The 23,818-nt window shown below is 39.6% G+C and overlaps 1 protein-coding gene across 1 annotated transcript; it reads left to right on the top strand.

Annotated features, from left to right (window-relative positions):
* The first annotated feature begins 5,503 nt into the window (after positions 1-5,503).
* On the top strand, positions 5,504-23,548 carry mgmt (O-6-methylguanine-DNA methyltransferase). The gene is made up of 5 exons (XM_023970442.2): positions 5,504-5,899; positions 7,516-7,655; positions 15,176-15,342; positions 20,502-20,641; positions 22,950-23,548. The coding sequence occupies exons 1-5, from the start codon at positions 5,891-5,893 to the stop codon at positions 23,076-23,078; spliced, it is 585 nt and encodes a 194-aa protein (XP_023826210.1). The 5' UTR covers positions 5,504-5,890; the 3' UTR covers positions 23,079-23,548.
* The last annotated feature ends 270 nt before the right edge of the window (positions 23,549-23,818 follow it).

Raw genomic sequence — 23,818 nt, 5'->3', positions numbered from 1 at the left:
ACAGCATTATGTCTTAATGAACCTAAGATGCTTAAAGAAAACAGACACAGCTGTAGTTTTCTTCCAAACTATTATTATAGCTACTAATCAAAGAAACATATAATCAAAGTTAGATATAAAATCAAAATGAGAATCAAAATTGACAACTGAATAGGCTTTAGAACAATATTCATGACAATAAGTAAACAAGGAATTGGGGTGATAGCACAATCAGGCCGACATTGTAATTGCAGGGATACAATTAAAATTGGTCACATTAGCAACTGCAACACAAATTCATGGAGAACATGAACAGGGCTGTCAAGAGTTCAATATTACTGGCAAGGATAATGAAGACAATAAAAATAGCATTGTATAGGCCCAAATATATGTTTTTATAATTGTCTTTATGACACACACATACTGTACATTGGGAATTAAATTCAAATTAGAATGCACTGTGTGGTAAAGTTTCAAACCACGCTGGGAGCCCAGCAATCTCGTTCTCTTCACTTGAGCTCATTTCGCCACTAATGACTTTGCCCCCTGATGCAAGCCAAGGGATCGGCAAAGGTCCTTGAAACAAAAAAGGGAAATATAGCAATTACTGGGACTTTCATCGGCAAGAAAAGAGATTAAAAACCCTTGTGGTTGTATAAGCACCAGAGTTGCAAACCATGACTTTTTCCGTAATACGCATATATTCAAACTGCAGTTCTGTTTTCAATACAGAAAATGTATTATTTCCACAACCTTAATTCATTCTCCTTAACATGATAATGGCATCAGATGTGTTATGTATTACTAATCACGATTATAGCCTTTGGTGGTAGCAATGCATGTTGATTTCAAAATGCTGTGCATGTACGGAAAGAAAAGCTATTGCTTTTTAACACGGGCCTAAGGGACTGAAATTGTCCCCTAGTCTCTATATACCCATTGACACAAAGGGTCTCTTAACAATTTCAAATTATTACTTTATTTTCTCTAATATAATCCACCCCCTTTATTAAATCTTTCACCTTCTGGGACTTTAGCGATATAATCATATTACAGTGCTAAGATGTTTACATTTGAGAGACAGGCAGCTTTACTTGTTATGAACATGTAGCCTATACCCTAAGGACTGTTAAAATACGTGTGCATGCTATTTGGTCTAAATGAGGCTCGGGTCACCCATTACCTCAGGGCATCAGGCTAAGGCTGACTGAGCAGAAAATGGCCCCTGATATCCATAGATGCGATCTATTATACATTAAACATGCTTGTAAATATTCACTAGTCAAACCATTTGAATGGAAAATATTGTTTTGTTCTGAGGTCGGTGGGAATGTTGTCTCTAGAGGAAGTCCCATTAGAATAGGACCAACAATGACAATAGGAAACACCTATAGGGGACTGGAGAGAACATTAAGAGTTGTTTAACATGTTTGACTGCAGGACAGCAATGATACCAGAGAGATACATGATGGGTACTTATCATACTGGACTAATCCGGTTTAGACACCACAACCATTGGAGAATTATAGTTATAAATTGAAGTGAATTGGAACTGCATTGCTGCAGCATATTATACTGTCACATGTGGTTAACAAAAAAAATGATGCATTGGACCCTCAGAGTAGCCAAACCTACAAAAATGTATAACATTTGTTGGATTAGTGGTTTGTCTCTGTGACAGGCCTACATGGCCTAAAATGATTGTATCATGTTGAAGTCCAACTATGGTGTTACTGATTGTTTTTGTTTCTAGCCTCATATACAATTTTAAGAGCCAGGAACAATGTGCTCTGACAGATATATTCTTTATAAGAGAGTCGTGGTCTCTCTAATTTGACACAGTTGTCAGATATAAAGCTCCTTAGAGAGTGTGGCCATGCTCTGGGTAAGAATGGGGATTACATTAACACCCCCACATCTTGTGACCCCAATAGTGCAGAATAAAACATACACCATGACTGAATCAAAGACTACTTCATGCTTCAGACCTCATTTTATGGACTTGGTCTTCTAAAAAGATGGGGTTTTGTTTTGTTTTCTACATGTTGTAATAGATTTTTTTATTTAACTAGGCAAGTCAGTTAATAACAAATTCTTATTGAATGATACTAAACAATATTGTATAATATAACCGACTTATACCATGGCATTGTTGAATAATTGTTTCTGATTGAAGGGCATTCTAGAATGTGCATTATTTCCCTATCTGACATATTTGTCATCTTCAGACACCTTTGAAACTTTACTGCAAAAAAACACCATGAAACAGTTGATATAACCATTCATTACGTACCACTCATAATGTTGTAAAATCAACATACATCTTTCATATAGGTACTGTAAATTAGTGGTAAAGGACACCCACTGCCACAAACTTTACATAATGTAGCAGTACTATTTAAAGGGACATTTCTAAAATCTTCATAATCTCCAGCCCAAACCCAACATCAATATATGTGAACATTGTGTTTCTATGTTTTATAGAAAAAAAGATAGGAAGATAAGTGTTTCCATTGATATCATCGGTGTGCATCGTGTGATTTTAACTAATTATGAGTAGGTATTGCCTAATAATGGTCTACTAAGTGGTTGATGATGTCATTGGAAACACTTATCTTCCTATATATTTTTTACTACAAAACATAGAAACGCATCATTTTCACATATGTTGATGTTGACGGTGGTGCTGGAGATGATGAATATGAAGTTGAACATTTTGGAAATGTCCTTTTAATTTCATATCAAATGGCCTGACACAGAAAACATTATCAATCCAACAGTAAAATAGATCATATCACATTCTAATGAAAACATAACATTCTCTTAAAATGTCTGTCCCCCTGTGCAGCCAGTCAGTCTTCTCCAGATGACGTGATGAATAGGGAACACTGATGGAATATGCATCAAAGTCGAGCTCATGATTTATGTAATAGCAGTCACTTGGACAATGATTAGCTGCTCTGTCAAGCGTGTAATACGAGAGGTACAACCCCTGGTTTATCAGTCATTTATCTGAAGAGTGTCCTGATATTATCACTGGATCCTAATGTCATCATTATGCCGCGCAGCATGTGCGGGCCAGTGTATCACAGCGCCGGCGACAGAGCCTGTCAGGAGTTCAAGCCTCTTCATTTGCAAAGTGCTCAGACATTGTTAACACTGTCAACAGTAAAATAGGAAAATCCACAACATTCCAGAAAAAGGGGGATAGCAGTACAGAGGCACTGAATAAGTGTACACCAGTATTGGGTATAGAGATTTATGGCATCACCACTTTTAGAAGGGGTGGGAATGTATTGTAGGGGTCAAGTTTATTCGGTAGATGGATGTAAATAATAAAGCAGCACTAAGCGTAGAATATATATATTTTTTATCTCATACAATACTGTAAATATAAGGGGTTTAATAGGAACAGTTCACACCTACTGCACATTACAGGAACTCCACAGTGTGAGGCCCAGGAAGCATTTTCTTCCTGATTAAATTCACACTCACATACCTGTGAAAGAATGAGGGTGTTCATATCTCCCAGGACTTTCCTCTACTCCTCAAGCATGCTGGGTATTATAAACAGCAGCTCCTCCCACGTCAATATCAGGAGAAGTCTGCGAACAAAGGAAAAGGGCGAGACAGAGACACACAGTATAGGACAGAGCCATGACAATCATACGTACAGGAGTGGATGGAAGAAATTGCTCATAAACAATTTCTGTGTTCATGAAGAAGGTCCTGTTATTCTCACAAACATCTGGTGCCATAGGCTACACTAAAAGGAAGCTGTACTTTAAGTCCATCAACACCTCACACAAACAAATATAGTGAGGGAAACTGAACAGGAAAAGGAGCTCTTTGAGTTTCAAACAAAAGAGATCAGCCTTGCTGCCAACACAGACAGGGCACCACACCTTTACACTGATGCTGCTCACAATCAAAGGAACAGCCGTCACCAGTGGAACTGTGTTTTTAAAGGATATCTTAAAAAGATTCAAATGTGTGTCATTGATGGAAAACAATCGGGACTGAAAGCTTTACTGTACAGGTCATTCACACACACGTTATTCATTTGACCCCACCATGGTCAGAGTTTTTCCTGTTTTGTCAAATATTTCCACTCCTTTGATTTGAATGAATACTACTCTGGTGATGCTTAATTCAATGGAATGTATATGGCTTTGATGTTTCAAAACAGCATCAGGCATATACAATGGGTGAGTACAAAAACAGGAGTATGACGGATATATATATATGTATATATATATTTATTTTTTTACTTCTTAATGCTAATTTGAGTCACTACAACATCTTTGTTTGCTAAAATTGGATTAGAAGATCTCCAATGTAAAATGCTGTAAGAGCAGCATAGGTCTGGCTATATTGTTGATGGAACATCATCATAATTAAACCNCACACACACACACACACACACACACACACACACACACACACACACACACACACACACACACACACACACACACACACACACACACACACATTATTCATTTGACCCCACCATGGTCAGAGTTTTTCCTGTTTTGTTAAATATTTCCACTCATTTGATTTGAATGAATACCACTGCGGTGATGCTTAAACCAATACATCATGTATGTGACCTGGATGTTTCAATACAGCATTGAGCCAATACAATGGGTGAGGGCAAAAGCAGGAGTAAATATAACAGATAAAAAACAAAAGTTCTTAAAGCTCATTTTAGTTACTACAACATCTTTGTTTGCTCAAATTGTAAAACTCCAATGTAAACTGTTGTAAGAGCAAGGTAGGCCTATATTTTTGTTGGCACATTATCATTAAACCAGAAGTCATGGCATCATGGCCCAGCATTTCCAGCAGAGGGGGCTGCTTACTGCAATCATATGGTGATTAATTGAGCTTGATTCTCACCATGCTGTGAACATAAGCTGTCCTACATGAAGTTATGTGAATAAAGGTCGCAATGCCTCTAATAATCCCTAACTCACTTACTTATAGCCTACATCAGAATCACATGCAGAATTAAGAAAAGTGTAATTTATATTATCACTCATGCAAGCTAATATCAAACCAGGTTATGTTCATTTTTATTAGGTCTAATTGTGCATGTTCCTCTAATTAGCTAACGAGAGACAAAAAGCAGGTTTAGAGCAGCAAAATGCAAATGACTTAGAAATTGCACAAAAAAGTAAATGGCAAGGCTGAGAATCATCTTTCATTGAAATGTCAGAGATAAATGGCTCAAATGTCACATCAATTAAAACGGGGGACAGTTAGTAGTTCATTAGAGAGAGCCATATTGCACCGTCGGGTAGCGCTGCCAACCCTTGCTATCTGGGGCAGACTGGCAGAGGGTCCAGATGGCACGGAAATCCTCAAAGATTTGAAAATGTTCTCTGCAGGGGTGGCGTTTTCTCCCCGCTCCCACCCTTACCACTGAGTGGGGTGTGGGCCTTGCCTGGCTTGCCACCCACAGAAGCTCAATTGGAAACTTGCATGGAAATATAGTACAGAGAAAGTGTAGAGAGTAGGCTACCTAGCTGCGGCAAGCTCATGGAGATAAATTATTTATGAGTGGATTAAAAGAAGCAGCAGGAAAGTTGTGGGTGTTACAAATATTTTCATTTAAGTATTCTAGTGGGTGAGATTTGTTTAACTATCTTTTTTCCTACCTGCTTTAAAAAATTTGATTAGGCATACAGCCTTCATAAGGATGACAAATTGTATATTAACTGAATACTATAGTGCATGTGTGATTTTAGTAGTATAGCTGCATTATTTGCTGTGGGGCATAGGGGGAAGCATGTCTGTCCAAATACGGAGTAAAGATAAAGTAGATGCAGCCGTTTGCCTCTTTTGATTGGCTGCCTCATACACGTTGTGGAAGAAACCAGGAAGAGAAACAACTACACATTGTTACATGGAGCAGGCAAGTATTTGGAAGCATTTGGGCATTATATAAAAAAGTTGTAGGCTACGTTCTTGTTTGTTATTTTCCTGACAATATATTAGGCTACTGTCAATATTACTACACCAACACATGCCATACATGTTTGCAAATGTTTTTGTTGTTAGAAGATATCAACGTGTGCTGCGCGCCTCATTTACTAGCTAATATCTGCATCTCTATCACGTTGAAGTTGAGATTTAAAATGGTTAGGGTCATGTTCAGGGTAGGGACAGTATGCGCGCGAATTCCAGAGTAGTTTGCGCATTATTTAGTCTCGCGAGGCCATCCAAATCTCGTCTCGCTGACCACTGACAGACTGTTAGAATAGTTGTATGGCTTTGTCTGTTCATTATGTGTACAAATATGCTAAATAAACATAGTATACTGTAGGCTATACTTAAATGCATACACAGTTATTTGCACCAAATTTATAAAAATGTCTATTAGACCTAATCAGCACATCAAACAGCTGAACTCTATATTCCTCATCATTTAAATGTTTTGGTTACGATACCCTTATCTAGTTTGTTTAGGATTAAAATATTGTACGTGTGTCATATGTGTAAAGTACCCCAGTGTCAAAGCTGTTTCATTGCTTGGTTTGCCATTGTGGGCGCTGCTCTGCAACATTGCAGCTTGATTGTCTTAGTTCATAGCACCCCTCCCCCCCTCCCCTCCCCCAACCTGGGAGTTGCTGGAATAGTTAGGGAGGAGTTTACGTGCTCTCCTTTTTCCTGGAAGCTATTATGTGGTTACTGTAGATAGAGAGGAAGGGAATTGAGCTGTAGGTCCAGTTAAACAGATCTAAATCACTTAAATTATTATGACAGCAACAAATTATTGTATCATGGTTGTGTTTTTGTCTGTACCTCCTGTTTACTTTAACAAGTGCATGATGATAATGGGGAAATGTAAACCCATTGTTATTTCTAGACTTTATAACTGATGTGCAGGCCTGTATAGAAAATAGAGATTTCTTGGAATCAATGTGACCTTTATGTATTATAACCCCCATACCTCAAAAAGTCGCAATATAACATAGTCAATCATCTCTCCTTCCCTCAAAGTAAAAATAAAAAATAAAGTGCTGTCTGGTTATTGCCAAAATCCATCTCAGTCGTCAGAAAAGCTGCACGTTTTCACTGTTGTTAAGGGCTGGAAACCGGAATCCCCTTGGAGTTGCACCCTAAGGAACAAATTTAATGCTAGGAAAACATCCCGGCCATCAACCAAAAATGATGGATTGAAAATAATGTTGAGCTATCTAGGGAATCCCTCACCAGACAAGGGAACATACTGCATTGTTTTTCTCATTTATATGATATATAGAAAAGAAATGCGGGGAAAAAACGAGCGATTTATTGGTTAGATGGGCAGATAGTTTTTTTTCTCCATAAAACAAAGAAATACAGGATTTTAATGTAAGGATCATGTCACATCATGACATTGTTTCAAGGGTAGGTGTACAAATCATGAACATTTGACTCTTACGTGGTTTGCTTGCTTTTCAACAATTCCTTCAATATAGAATGTGTCAAAAATTCTGTATTTTAGCCACCTACATGAATACAACATTGCATATGTTTCCCTACCAGGGCAATGACATGAAGAGTCCGAGTCAGTGCAGACAGAGGACCATCTCGTTGCAAAGTCCCCTGGGAAAGATCCAAATCAGCGGATGTGAAAATGGTGTGCACACCATCCAGATCCTAATGGATGTTCCACCTGCAGAAAGGTATTGTACTGTACAGCCACCGACATTCTAAACAAAGGTGTGCAATTTACAGGCAGACAGCATCCACCCGTGTGATCGAGTGCTCCCTATTCCTCATTGGAAGCAGGGGCATTTTTGTTGATCCCCTAAGAAATATCCCAAAGAAAGTTGGGCAAAATATAGGAGACACTAGAAATATGAGGGGCACTAGAATACAGTTGCGCTTGACATTTGATTTCTGATGGCACATTATTCCTGCAGTATATTTGAGATCTTCTGAAATCTAACTGTTTATTACCAACAGGGGTGAGTATTAGAGTGGAAGGCTAGGGTCAGCTAAGGGCATAGGGAACATGGCCTTTTCTGTACTGTATACCGGTATGTATTTTGCTTCCTAGTTAGAACTGATATTTGTCAGTTCTAGAAAACCCTTTTACACTCTGGTACAGTGGGATTTCAGAGCAATCATTGCTCAATAAAATTGACTATTTGCAATCTTGAATGATTGGAACTGATTCAAATCTGCATAAATAAGTACTCTTTCATTTTCAACAAATTCCAATTTTCAGGTCCATGCCCTACATTTCAAATTGGTTTTGATTAGATGGAAATTAAATATCCCTGTATCACAGATTCAAATTTGATCAACTTGATTGGTTTGGGAAATTAAAGCTTTTTCACATTCACCAAAAAGGAAGTCACCCTTTTAGTAATGTATGGAAAACTGTAATTTATGGAAACATATTAATGCCCTTGTATATTTTAAATCAATATGTCTGCTACCTAGCTGTCTCCCATCCCCTAAAATTCATCAAGCAGTAAAAACATTATACTTGTTAATCAGCAGAAGGGTAGAAATTAATAATATGGAATGTGATTATCGAATATGTCCTGTAACCATGCACAAGCACCTTTTCTGCCCCTCGTTCTGGATGTGGTTTAATTTGTGTGTTCAGGTTCAGTGAGAATATGCAAATGAATTTAATGATTTGCATCAGTAGATGCTGCGTTTAATATAATTTGCTATGTCGGTCATCAGAGTAGTTTCTATTAGGCTGCAATGTATCTTCCCAAATGTAAGAACAAGTAAGGATTTAATTTGGATAATGTTTGAATGCTATCACGATCAGTTAGATACTGGCATTGATAAATTATTTGAGTATGTCAGCAACAACTTAATTGTAAAGTAGCCTATACAATTAGCATCAAAATGGCAAAACAAAGCAACAAGAATCCAATTGCCTAAGCCAGTCTTCCTCAAGATTTATAATTCTCCAAAAAGTGTATCATTTTTGGTTTTGGTCCAGGAGTGTTTTGCACTAGAAGAGTTGACAACCAAAGATGTGTGCTTGGTTGAAGCCTAGGGTTAGCATTGTTCAGTGCAAAACAACAGCAGTGGTAACAAAGCATTTGCCATATTGAAAAAGTGTGATTGATAAATGACATTATACTTACACAAATGCACTTGAAGCATTGCTTACACACCATGACCGTCAGCTTTTCTAATAGAAACGTCTCAAGCCCCTTTTGCTTCCTAACTGATATGGCAACATTTGCTGAAATAAACCTCTACCAGTCTAACGACAGCCCTGAAGGCAGCGTCAGATGAACAAATTCATTATATCTCAACAACCCCTGTTGGGGACTAAGTCACCCAACACACTGTTAACCAGCATTCCCTTTTTAACATGGCCATAACATTGTTCACTGAAAAATGATACACATTTTGTTTACAGGAGATTACTATTATCTGAAATATGATGCTTCTCACCCCAAAACAGAGACATGTTATACAGAGGAAAAACACAGACTACTTTTTTTGTTAGGGTGAAAAATGGAAAAAGGCTGGACTTTTGGCCCCAAGACATTTTGTGGGCATATTATTTTACAATGCTTTGATCAATTTTTCTGTCAACCTTACTGAGATGTGGGAGAGCTGGAAAAAGCAATTTAGCTTGTGAGGTCCTCAATAGAAATGTAGTGCAGATGCCTGTGTGTGACATGTTGCATTAGTTCTTGAGTAGTCTTTATTGCCTGATAATGTTGCAAGGCGATACTGATATCAATCATTCTTTAACAGCTACCAGTATGCTGCAATTTTGTGACAAAAATAATGCATACAATAATTGATTTAATTCAAAGGTAAAGTATTAAAGTGATATATTCCTGCTTTAACAAAAAAAAAACATACAGTAGGACAACCAGAAAATGTGGTGCTCTAACAGAAACTGTTAGAAATACTGTCGGCCGGCCCGCGTATGGTTCCATAGATATTCTCATTAATACTACACGGATAAACAATGAACACTCGGTCTCATTTGCATATAGATATAAACAATATATTTGTGCATCTGAATTCCCATCACACATGGATCATGTGATGCGCCGGAAATCCTAAGTGGCTCAAACCAAAATTGTCATTATACTTCCCTATGCCATAAATCCAGCTTTTTTCCTCTCTCACAAAGCTGTATAAATCTGTGTCTGATTTTTCAACAGTGCACATTGTTTTTAGCTAATTGTTTTCATCTGTTTGTTTTGCCTCTGATAGCAGGGAAATCTACCATATGCTCTTCCAAAAGACAAATGATTAGCAAATGAAATTCTGGACAGCTGTCTGACTGAAAGCATTTGGTTGATAGCATTCTGCTACCATAATTAGCTTAAGCTTTGGGTTAATTAACTTTCTACCTGGATATGCATAATAATAGCAGCACCCTGCACAAAACCAAGGAGCTTGTGGTATATCAGCAGGAAAGGCTGTCTTTATTTTATATTTCAACAGCATATTTCAATTTCAAGAGGCGATTTAACTCGGGAATATCATCAAAATTGTAGATTTTCCTTTCCGAGCCAGATAATTCTGAAACAATAGGGGTGTATTATGTGGCAGAAATGCCATTTCTGAATGTAATTAAAATGGATGAAAGCAATCACTGATTTTTAAATGCTTTTGTTCAGCATCAGGCCTGCTTGTAAAAGAAACACCCATTGAGAGGAGAAAGAGACAAGAAAACCTTACAGTACACGAGTAATTAGTATTTTGTATGAATGTGCTCACCATACTTGTTATAGTAAAGCATAAGAGAGGAAGACTGTGTTACACACAAGAGGAATGGATATTGTCAGTGTTTTAGTCTATTTAGCCCCAGCTAGTATAACCTATACTCTCCATTGTCATAGACCACATGAGGCCGAGTGTTTGATTTGTAACTGTTCTCCCTCAATGTTCACTGTCAAACTGTCTAAGCATGCCTGCTATATTCTGTCTAATACCCCAGCTGTCACAGCAGTTTTAACACACTACTAATACTACTAACACTAGTTTGCAGACTCGGTCCTCGAGACCTCAAGGGGTGCATGTTTTGGTTTTTGCCCTAGCACTACACAACTAATCATCAAGCTTTTGAATCAGCTGTGTAGTGTTAGGGCAAAAAACAAAACTTCCACCCCTTGGGGTCCCGAGAACCGAGTTTGGGAAACGCTGGTTAAACTATGTCATCATTTTGCATTTAGATTTTATAATGGCCTTAGGTACTGTAGATGTATTTTGTTTATCTGGCCTAGTGCTCAGCTGCAGGTTCATTAAGGTGCAGTTCCCCGTGGCCCTTGGACCCATCTGTGCTCTGTGCCTATAGCTCTGTCTCCTGGGACTCTTTCCCCAATCAGGCTGCCTGTGTCATTTCCTGTGGAAACCAACACCTGTGTTGACACACTACCTGTAAACAACCCAACACAGCCATTCATTTGTGAATGTAGATTCACCCAGGGCTGAATCCTAACTTGAGATCTGTGTGAAAATGGGAGCACAGATCTCAAGTTAGGCCGGTTTGGATTCATGTTGGATTTATTTCACCCAGGGAAGCTGTATTTTTTTAAGCCGTTCTAGATCAGAATGTTCTATTATTATCTGAAAACTTTTGATGGTAGCATGATGCCATGTGGCTTGTTTTTGAGACTGAACGTATTCTACATTTGTGCTATTCAACACTGTACAGTGTATGGTGTACTGAGGCAGGAAGATGGTTGTGTTCTGACATCTTGAAGAGAAGTATGAGTCAATTATGGCCAAGTGTTGTTCTTGCTTATCTTCCTGCGGCACCAAACAAGGATTTAGTCAAGGATTTAGGGGTGAGGGGGGCGGTGGTGGGGATCATGGTAAGCGGTTCACAACAAAACACTCAAAACTCCTGGGAACGGGCACTGATTTAAAAATAAATTACAGAAGACGAAGCGCTAACACTCAAGGGCCCTCAGCAGGGCTGGCATACACAGGTGAAGATTACCCTCCTCACTAATCAGAGGAACAAGGCAGTCATTTGCTCCGAACACAGACGGCAATTAGGACTTGGTGACACTGGATTCCCATAATGCCTTTGTGCTTGACATGGTCAAATTTCGACAGAGGCTATCCATGCAGGGTCACTGTCCCTCTCTCTCAGCCCAGGATAGACAGTTGTGGCTCCAAAGGTCCTCATTCCAGGAGATCCTTAATACATTTACTCCCTCACTGCCTTGTTACTGTACCACTCTGGTAATTAGAATCTCCTTGGAAGACACTGGAGACTAGAGGCTGAAAACACTATTTAAAACTGCTCACTAGTCCCATGTAGATACATATTGCTGAGTGGGTTGTATATGGATGATAGAGTAAGAAATAAGCCACTGGTAATGTGTGTCTACTTAGAGTCCATGGTTACTAAGCCGTGTGTTACAGCCAGCTTGAAGTACCTCACTGTCTCTGTGGCTATTGTAGCTAGATACTGTAGTGGGCTACCAGCGGAATTTCAACTGCTTCATTGAGCAAGTGGCATACAATTGTAACACACCCTTTGCCTTGAAGCCTATCAAGATCTTCCTTTTTTAGATAGTAATTTCAGGCTGTTTTCATGCTCTCTCGAGTCCTAACATCTCAGAGTTAAGTATCTGCTACTGTAAGGCTAAGGAAAATATGGACCGGTCTTGCCCTTTTCTGTTTCATCCTCTGACCCGCCATGTTAGCCATGATTGGTGAAGGAGAACTCTGGTAAGTGGTGCCAAACGTGGCTGCCAATCGAGACAGGATGAGCAAGATCACACTTCACAGGATGGAGGCATGAAAGCTGAAGGTTTTTCCTCCTTCAAAAATACTCTGACAACAATGTCGACAATTAGATGAAAGCAATTCCTTTTAATGACAGTAGATACTCTCACCAAAGTATGTCCCTGATACACACTGTGCAGTAGATAGCATAAGTCATACTGTAGAAGACCTATAATTAGTTTTGACAAAACATTGCAACAATATTTTTGTTGATGCGGTATCGCTCCCTGATTAATTATTTTATGTTCATCCTAGGGTAAATGAAATAGCCATCCTAATAACTATATACATGCTCAATTCATTATTTGTATTAGCTCAAATAAAATAGGTAGAGTGCTAAACGACTCTCACACTGCACAGCAATGATTTATGGTAATTGCAAATCGATTGTGACAGGAGCACAATATTAGAAATTCTTTCAACTCACAATCCACTATCAAGGGAAATATGTTGTCCTCTGACGCAAACCCTTGCCTGTGTGGAAACGAATAACCGATGGAAAACACAGGTCACAGGATGCTAAAAATATTCCGTTCTAAACTATGGAAAAGTAACATTAAAATTGTGCGATTTTAAAAGGGCCTTCAGGAATTGAACACTTCATTTGTGGGTTGGTCGGTATACAAAAGCTGTATGCGATTTGGCTTTCTTTTTGTTTATCTCAAGACACAAGTATTTCTCCTGGGAGAGTGTTATTGTAATTGGAAGAACATTGAAGACATTGATTGGATATCTCTGATCTCACATTTCAAGGTCATGGTTTCTAATCTTCCTCCTATAAAGTAAAAAATTGTTTTTTTAAAATGCTTTTTCTGTTGAAAGAGATGGTCTCGTGCTTAATCTGAGTTTACAAATTGCATATGACGATAAAGAGTACAAACGCCCAGCCTCTCCCAATATGTCTTCAGCTAAACTAACTTTGTAACTTTTACACAATAACATGAATGTTTGCTGACTGTATTATATTGACTTGTACTAAATGTACATCTCAATGTAGGATCACTCATACACCCTCATTGTGAGGGTATATAGCAGAGGCCTGTGGGATAACAGCCATAGTGACAGGTCTAAAGTGTGAGTGGAGGTTAAAGGTCCCATGCCTTAAGCAAAGGTGCTCTAGCCTCTGTCCAGTAGATTGTAAGGCCTGCGGGTCCAACAGGAACATTTCCACAAACAATATCCCTGAGCTGTCAGTGTGCAGTGGCTGGAACATCCTCACTGAGAGAAAGAGAGGGATGGGGGGGGTCTGGAGAGGGAATAGAGAAATTCAGAGAAGGGAGAAATGAGTAGAGAAGGGGGGAGCGGCGATTGGGGAGGGGGAGAAGGGGGTGAGGGAGAGACAATGAAAAGTAGGGGCTGGCTGGGCGCTCACCCATGCCGAAAGAGATTGCTATGAGCCTTAGCCATTGTTTGACTGGGTCTCGGCTTGGACCAGGGCTAGGTGTCTGAGTTGTCAGCACTTGACTATAAACTCAACTGTGGTTTGGTGTATTTTGATATGAGTATTTACACCTTTTACAGTGTTCACACCTACTGTAAAATAGCACCCCTGAGAGTTTCATTACAACCACAAACACCTAGGCTATGCTGCTTTCTGAAAACTGAACTGCACCATAACACACTAGCTAGTAAACCTCAGCCAAGGATGTTGAATTCGTTTTTTTTTTTTTTTTTGCACAAACTGTTTCCTGCAGCAGTGTTAAAAAGTACACCATGTTGACTTACGTATTGTGGGTTCGAAAAAAATATGCTCTTTGTGTTTAACAAACTAAATGTGTATTATTAATACTATACAGGATAAACCAATCTTCCAAAAAGGCACTTAAATGGTGTCATTATTTATTTACACGTCCGTACACCAGTTAATGGAATTGGCGGTGTTGAGCTGCAACACAGCTTGGGGTCTACTTTACTGAAATGCACATGTTACGAAATGGCTATCCCAGTAGGGTCTTTACATGTCAGATATGGGTCAGTCCACTTGCACGGACCTAGAGGCTGGTCAGCATCACAGAGCAACCTCATCTTTGTTAAGTGATGCTAGCTCAACCATAGGCAAAGTGCTTTCCCAGATGCAAGTCCAAGTTTTGTTTGTTGCTTGTAGGCACCCCTTTATATTGATATGCTGCCATTTTTTACTGGGACTAAACTCGTTTTAGAGCCTTGCTGCCATAAGAATAATTGTAAATCCTGTTATTTTCGACGACTGACATGCAATAACACTGTTGCATGAAATACTTAACTTTTGATGTAATGCCAAACTATTCAGCTGTTTCATTCACATCAACAACGTCTGTCAGTTTGCATACAATGAAACACTTTTGTCATTACTCTATCATTCATGCCCTTTCATTCAGGACTTTTATTACACACATGACATGCTATGATACTGTCTAACTGAGAATGGTCTCTTATTAATCTTCTTTTTGGGGGGGGGTGCTTCTCATATCTCTCACAGGAGTGGTGATGCCTCCCTAAGCTGTGTGGTCACTGTTAGCAATGGCCAAGAGCAAATGGGCCCAGAGTTGCAGCACTGCGTGGAATGGCTTCGGGCCTACTTCAGCGAGCCGTGGACCGTGGGGAGGCTCCCACTCCCAGTCTTTCACCACCCCACCCTGCATGGAGGTCTGTCGCCATGGATAAATACTTTTTCAGAGCCATGACTGGAATCAGGCTTTCACTCTTAATTGTCAGTTACCTCACTTACACTCTCTGGCTCACTGTGTTATAATGAAGTATTTTATGGCAGAGAGAGAGAACAGAACCCGGAGCTGTAACTTGGTTCAGTAATCTGTGGCAGCCCTTACCATGCGTGTTAGTCTTGGCCGCTGTTCCCATGATTCCTGGCACATTCTTGAAAACTGATCAAATTCCACTCTTGACATGTTCAGACAGGAAGCTTTTTTTTAATGAGAACATGTGAATGTTAGTAAAGTTTCAATGAGGGCATTGTTGGCTTGACCAGTCACCCACAGCAGGGGACAAGAGAGCCTTCACAATGGACAGTTAGTGTGCTTTCAAGAAATAGCTGTGATTTCATAGTTTATAGGCAGCAGTACATTTGACCGAAGATAGGTAGGCAATTATTAGAGCATTTTCTGCAAGAATAAATGAGTATCATAATGCCATAAGACATTGTTAAAATGACACACTTTGGAGGACAAAATCATTTCCAAGAAAATGTAAATATAAGTCAGTTAGACTTTTAAGTCTGAATGCTTATTGTATTGAAGCTGATCATTTTCCGAAGCGGTTTAATTTAGGAGGAAATAAAGCGCACCTACACCCAAAAAATATGACAGCACTCAAATCCACTCCATTGCATGTACTCAACAACCGTGCTACTCTTCCCCTGCTATTAGGTTTTAGTTGCAGTCTAATTTCATGCAGATCCACACAGTGCTTGAGTGATGGCATTTTCAATGAGTAGGTACTCCATTGAGACTCTGTATACTGCAACGAGTCCCACGCTCCCGCAAAGGCAATGCAGAAATACATCAGGAGCAATTACGATATCAACTTCCAGCGTGATTCCCTCCACCACCAAGTGCTTGTGTACCCGCCCCGGGCTCTTTCAAATCGCATCTCATCTGAAGTCTTTGGGGTTTTAATTAAATTTCTGGATAGATGGAATTCTTCATTAGTACCTGATCTGAATAAATGATTGTGCTCTGTTAACCCCCCCCACCCACACACACACACACACATCTCTGTTGTTCTGAGGTTGGGTAAATAGATGGTAGCCTAGGAGTGAATTGCTCTCAGTGGTCCAATAGCTGTAACGGTTGTCAGTGAAGACATGTTAAATGCAGGCAGCATGAGTATTTGTCTATTGAGGGAAGAAAATGCACTTTCTATATTTTTGATGATCATCAGAATTTTTACATTTTCTTCTGGTTATGAGCAGGGTACAGATGTTTTTATAGTTTGAATGAATTGCTAGTTATACTAACCTGTTAAGTGCCCTCAGGATATTTATGAAATGCATATTGTAATTAGAATGATTCATGTCCAACATAAAGGCTTTGTTTTTTTGGGGTGAAAAAAGCTGAATGTCACGTTACTTACAGCTTCACATAGGAATCATTGCCTCTACTTTTTCAATGTTGTCACATTCATTTGCTCTGTTCATATAAAATGGAACCACTTTTAATATTAAGCTTCTTTGCGTAAAGTAGCAACCCGGTTGAGGTGACATGAAACAAGATGTGGAACTTGTTTTCCTTCACTCGCTGTCATGCACCACATCACACACAAACTTTGGTTGGTCGAGAAGAGATGGAAAATGTGAGTGTGTGTCTCCTCAAACACAGACACCACAGGTTCTCAGAATGATGCATATTCTTTCATTAATTATACATCCATATGTAAAAGACGAGAGGATCTTAGTCTGGGTAAGCGGCACGGGGAACGTGTGGGGAGGGGGGAAGGGCCCTCTTCAAAGCCCATATGACTGGGTTCCTGCAGGAGTCTGAACCTCCCTCTGTGCACAGCGCAGCGCGAGATGAGACTCTCCAGGACCCGCCCCTGTGATGTGGAGAGGAATTAGGGAAATGAACGTTTTCAGAATATCGAATAATCAGAGAATCATGAACACCCCCGTCAGCCTTCAAAAGTATGGATCCCCTAAGACTCAGGAGACACTTTGACTAGGAGCCAAATTCTCTCCTCCCTGCCATTAGACACAAAGGATAATGAGGGGGCCGCATTTCCACTATTATACTTTATGCTCACAACTACAGAGGGTTGGGTAGCAACTGGAAAATGATCTCTCCAAATCTCATTGTTAGTTAGCTAGGCTCATGTAGTGTCTGCAAATGTTCCACACAGTTCCACACCTACACAACATTATGAACGGCTAATAAACTACTGGATTTATTATTTTATGTACAGTATTACATTTAAAAAGAACAATTACGTCAATAGATTTAAAATCATATAATCCATTCCTACCCATCGATTTTAGTCGCAGCCAATCTGGCCTCTCCAATGTCCCTGTCACCTGCGCTTATGGTAGGTAATGACCTGTGACATCATTATGGGAAGTCTGTAAAGGTGTAAGTGGTGCCCCTCAACTTTTATTTAAACAATTGACATCGGTGTGACCCAATCTAAACAGGGTCTTGACCCCAGACACACCATATTAAGCCCTTTATGAAGTATGGGGCTAAGGGACCGCTCTCAAATCATTGCTGGTCACCTGAGTTGACCCTCATGAAACTCTCCAACACTGTTGAGGCCGGAGTTGTTTAACCTCTAGATGTATAGGTTTATGTCTGTGGAACCAGTATAAACCTTTTTCTTGTTTGACCAAGAAACTGGGGGTGTAGACTCACTTAAGACATATAGTGCAAGTTAACATAGCCTTGGACATGATGTAGAGTCTGTCAATTTGACATTGACTAGTTGTTTGTCGATAATGTGTACATAAACACTGATTTGTATCTGTAGTCAGGAAGTGGTGCTGTTTAGCCACCAGAGTCACAGCGGTATCAATATGTAACACACACGCCATGCACGCGAATCCATCATTTACAAGCAAGAATAATCTAGTTAAAAATTGAGGATAAAGCTTCCTCTCTCCTCTTTACATGAAGTCTGCCTTCGTAAGAACCCATCAGCTCGTTGACAGCGTGATTATTACCTGAAAAATTATTAAACAGTACCTACGGGCCTCGTTGAAGACAAAGAACTCACATGGGTACGCATCAATCAAATATATCCCCTTCAGGTGTTACACTTATTCCCCCCAGTTTAGGCAAATTGCCTTGTTGGCGTGGCTTTGTGTAGCGGAGAGTGACTATAAGGTGAGAGCCTAGGGAGTGAAGGATGTTCGCTCTGTAGAAGAGATACTGGGGGGGTTACATGTTTTCACACAATGCCAATTTAGAGTGATTTCACATACTGTAGATCACTTGTCATGTGCTCTCTTAGACCAGAATGAGATGGCATGCTAGATGGCTAATTGACTGTGTAGGATGCATGAATTAAAGGACCAATAAGCTTAAGCTGTTCACTATTTCACTTTACAAAGGTACGGTTCAATTGTACACAGCTAGTCAATGTTCAGAGTAAAAATAGATCAGATTTGAATATATTGCATTTCTACTGTAAGTAATCAGAGTAGTCTGGTAGTACAGCTAAATATAATGCTACCGCTAAAGTGTTAATGAAATCAAAGCTGTTAATGTGGCTTCTTAAACTGCAAATAATTTCTGAATTCCACCATTTAAGAGAGCCTGATATAATGAATCTACTCTCAATAGAAAGCAATTAAAAGGACAAATTAGTCTTATTAACCTCGAAGTCATCCCACTGCCACAAATGGTGTGCAACATTCAAATTATTTTTATTAAAAAAATTAGAACAGATTTGGTGTCTATTTGGCCTCTCTTAATCCTTTTAAATGAAAGAGCGACCTTATAATTGTAGCTGTGACCTTATCTAATATAACCTAGATTGTCCTTCTTCAGAAATAATTTCCTTCATGTAAAACTCTTTCTCTTTTGTAGCTGGTATTGGCAGAAAGGTTTGGAAAGCTCTTTCTTAGTTGTCTATTAAAGATGCACTATTCAGAAATCGCTCTGCCATTTCCTGGTTGCTAAAATCTATTAGTTTGCCTAATTCAGTTTATGTTACAAAACAAGCAAGAATAGTGTCGAGAATCATTGCACCATCTAAACCTCGGTGAAGCATTTTATTTCCATACCCAAAAATAAAGTAATTTTAGCTGTTTGAAGCTGGTGTACAAAACTGAATGTAAAATACGCAAAAACAAAACTTAAGCACAGGAAGCATAGAAATTGAGCACATGGAACAGATCTACCGCTTAGACTTGCTTTCAATGAGAATGACAGATCTCTAAATCACATTTCTGTGTGAATTTGATCAGGTCACCCAAAAAGTTACATAAAATCACATTTTATTTGTCACATGCGTGGAATACAACATGCGTAGACCTTACAGTGAAATGCTTACTACAAGTCCTTAACCAACAATGCAGTTTTAAGAAAAACAAGTGTTATGAAAGTATTTACTAAAATTAACTGAAGTAAAAAATAAATAAATAAAGTAGAATATATATAACAAATAATTAAAGAGCAGTAGTGAGGCTATATACAGGGGGTACCGGAACAGAGTCAATGTGCGGGGTCACAGGTTAGTCGAGGGAATTGAGGTAATATGTACATGTAGGTAGAGGTAAAGTGACTTTGCATGGATAATTAACAGAGAGTAGCAGCAGCGTAAAAGGGAGGGGCAATGCAAATAGTCTGGGTAGCCATTTGATTAGCTGTTCAGGATTCTCATGGCTTGTGGATAGAAGCTGTTAAGAAGTCTTTTGGACATAGACATGGCGCTCCGGTACCGCTTGCCATGCGGTAGCAGAGCGAACAGTCTTATGACTAGGGTGGCTGGAGTCTTTTTGACAAATTTTAGGGCCTTCCTCAGACACCGCCTGGTATAGATGTCCAGGGTGGCAGGAAGCTTGGCCCCAGTGATGGACTGGGCCGTACGCACTACCATATTGCAGTTTTAACGAATTTACTGCCTGGTGATGTCACCAAAACAGGCTGAAATTTCAGGTTGTCTTTTCAAACAGCTAAAAGGGCATTATCATAATTTTCACAATTTCACTGTATTATTCCAATATTATAGTGTGACATATTCTGTATATAAAATACAGGAAAATCACTTTTTTTACTGCACTGTGACTGATTAAGCGTCAGTCTCTACCTTTATACCTCCAACTCACTCCCTCTATTTTTCTCTCTTTTATCTTGCAGATGCCTTCACCAGCCGGGTTCTGCAGACTCTTGTGCGGGACGTGAAGGTGGGAGAGACGGTGTCGTATAAGCGGCTGGCTGAGATGGCAGGAAACCCCAGGGCCGTGAGAGCTGTGGGAGGGGCCATGAGGAGGAACCCGGTCAGTAGGGCTCTCTTTGATTGACACGTACACTCCTCTGAGATTAGCCATAGGTAGTCAGGACCACACCACAGTTGGCTTTAGTTTTACCAAAGGTATACCTCTTTTAGTAGTGGGTATCAAGTACATGGGTATGAAGTACAAGTACATACCTGTTACAGCTTCAGTAAGGCACAGACAGCTTTAGCATCCAGCCATGATCGGGAGTCCCATGGGGTTGCTCACAATTGGCCCAGCATTGTTTGGCCGGTGTAGGCCGTCATTGTAAATAAGAATTTGTTATTTTTGTTCTTAACGGACTTGCCTAGTTAAATAAAGGTTACATTTAAATACAATTATGATTTATTCAAAATAATAATTTAACTCAATCATGAATTTTATTCTGAGTATCTGCATTATTGTAAAGGCTATGTTCAAATGTATGGCTCTTGTAGGAAAGCAGTCATACCCTCTATCTTTTTTACTGGTGATTTTATTCAGTCTGTACAAAATGAAAAGCTAGAGGGAAAACGCTGTGTCTGCTTTTGATCAGAACCTTTGATCAAAGCCCGTTTAGCTCTGCCCATGTAGTGCTGTGGGCTAGTCGACTAAACTCCACGATTTGCGATGGAGTTGGGTGGAGACTAGTGTAGGCCGACTGGAGCTCCAACTTCACATAAGATTACTTTTTTTAATCAAAAACTACTGATTTCAGCACCCAAAGAATAGCCGCAATATCACAGAACAATGTCGTTCATTTTTTTGTGACATCGGAGCTCCAGTCGGCCCACACTAGTCGCCAGTCAACTCCATCGTTAATCGTGGAGTTGAGTTTAATCGGCTAGCTGTGGGCATGTGTTGGAGGCACTGCACAGCAGTAGTAGTAATAGTAGTTTTGTGAAGACACACACATTGTGTTTTTACAAAGTAACCAATGTCTGTTTTAAAGTCTAAATGTATGGTCAAATAAGTACAATATTATGTGTTATGTTACTCTGTAATATGCACTGAAAGTACCCTTACTCACGATTACATTCTAGAGTAATACCTTCCAGTTAAACAATAAAGAGTCTAGCCTTTTGTCTCATGATCTAGAATCAGATCCTCTCAATGTCAATTACTTGTCAGTACTGCTGATACACTTGGGCTTCAGCTGTGAAAAGCTCTGGAAAGTATTGATTTTTGCCTCTCTGTGGCACTTCTTTACCAGGATTTGAGTATTGATAAGCTTTAGTGTTCTTTCCCCGAGTGAAGAGGCTGATCCAAAGGCCTTGAGAGTACCCTACCTAGACTGCTCTTCAAACCCGGGGAACCCAGTATCGATCCACATAGCGTTGAAGCTTCCCTCTGTCAGTAAGGTTAATCTGGGGTCTGAAAGTTTTATTGCTGTTGACATGAGAGTGGTTTTAATGATCGATTTAAAACACATAGGATTTCCTACAGTAAGAGAAGGGCTGAAGGTACAGCCATCAAACCGTGACAACCAACCCTGAACTAGTGAAATCTAGTTCAATTACAGGGCTATGCCAGCTAATATGTAATTAATAATAACATGTTTTTAATATTTGATCATGACAGCAAAATCCAGGTAATATCCAGGCGGCGTAAGAGCAACTCGATGTAAGCTAGGCTAACGTTTGAAAATGCAAACAACTGTTATGAAGTGCCCGCCCTATTGCCACTATTCTTGTTGGGATTCCACAATGAATGAACTTGTGTAATCTCGCTTGTTTTATCCTTCAACAGTCATTTAGTTTACAAAGAACTCCAGACCCCCTGGCAGTCATCTGCAACAAGAGTAAACGCACCATCGACTTCCTCTTTTTAATGATCACAGGGTTATCAGATCTTAATGTTGACACCGTCTCCATTGAATATTCATCCTGCTGGTGTTTTTGCCCATTAATTTTTGATTGCTGCTTTGCTTTATACTATTAAAGAGTCAAAAATCATTTATAACCAAAGACTGAGAGTTCACGTTCAATGTGGATCCGTTCAGGATCAAACCAAGACACTTTTGACGTGGCTTTTTTACATGATCAAATGAAGGGAAAATGTTGTAGATTCATGTTTTCATATATAGCAAATCAGGGATGCCTCAGTGGTTCTGTGTTATCAAAGCATCAACAATTATGCTACATTCACAGTGTCTGTCTGTGTCAACATGAGAATGCAGTCCCTGAATTGTCACGTCACTTGACTAAACGTTGTTATGACATGGACGTATTATCTTCATAACTAGTGGTGTGAAACATAAGGAGAGGCTTGCTCAACCAATTGAACCCCAATATTGCCGTAACATGCAATTTTATTAATCTCTTCACCTCAGGTGCCTCTTCTCATCCCCTGCCACCGCGTCATCTCCAGCAGTGGTCAGAGTGGGATGTACATGGGCGGCAAAGGTAACCATCTCAAACAATGGCTGCTCACCCACGAGAAGGTCAAAGAGGAAGACTGAAGCATAATGAAGTGATATAGTAAGACCAGTGTGGGATTATATTTTACAAAGCAGGGTTGACATGTTATCCAGACAACTTCTATATCCATTCTGAACACTACTTCCTGAAACAGTTAAGAGCTTTCTTTGTGTTATATGGGTGAAAACCAACTATTATTTCTGACTGTTTATCACAGTAAGCAAGCTAACTCCTTTATCCTGCTTTGTGAAATACAACAGTAAGCAAGATGCGATGTCAACAATGAACCACAGCTGAGGAAACCTGTACATAGTTGCGTGACATGTGCACATGGGGCGGCTTCACAATTGAAATGTGTGTCAGCTGTGCCTTATTTTGAAAATGCTGTCTATAACCCAAGGGAGAGCTTTCATGTTTTGATTTTATATCTGCTTCTGTTCTGCTTTGTCCAACTGTCCAGTCTGTGTTCTAATTGAATTCATGTGAAAGAATAAAGTGGAGGTTTAAGGGAGTGGCGGTGTTATGCGAGTTAGTGTAGAGGCCTCAGTCTACCCCCCTAGTGGGCCCTCAGTTTTAGAACGGCGGTAACAACGCATTCTGCATTCCGGCAGCACAGTGAAATAGATTCTAACTATACTGCAGCGGGACAAGACAAGACAATCACACCCATATGTTTATGCCAATACTACTGCTCTTATGTTCTACTAATCATACTGTATAGTTAATGTTGCTCTGAAATTAGAAGGCACTAAAATAACTTTAACATTGAACATTAGGAATT

This window comes from Salvelinus sp. IW2-2015, linkage group LG25, assembly GCF_002910315.2.
Source record: "Salvelinus sp. IW2-2015 linkage group LG25, ASM291031v2, whole genome shotgun sequence".
Taxonomy (NCBI): domain Eukaryota; kingdom Metazoa; phylum Chordata; class Actinopteri; order Salmoniformes; family Salmonidae; genus Salvelinus; species Salvelinus sp. IW2-2015.
This window is presented reverse-complemented; position numbering and strand designations above follow the sequence as displayed.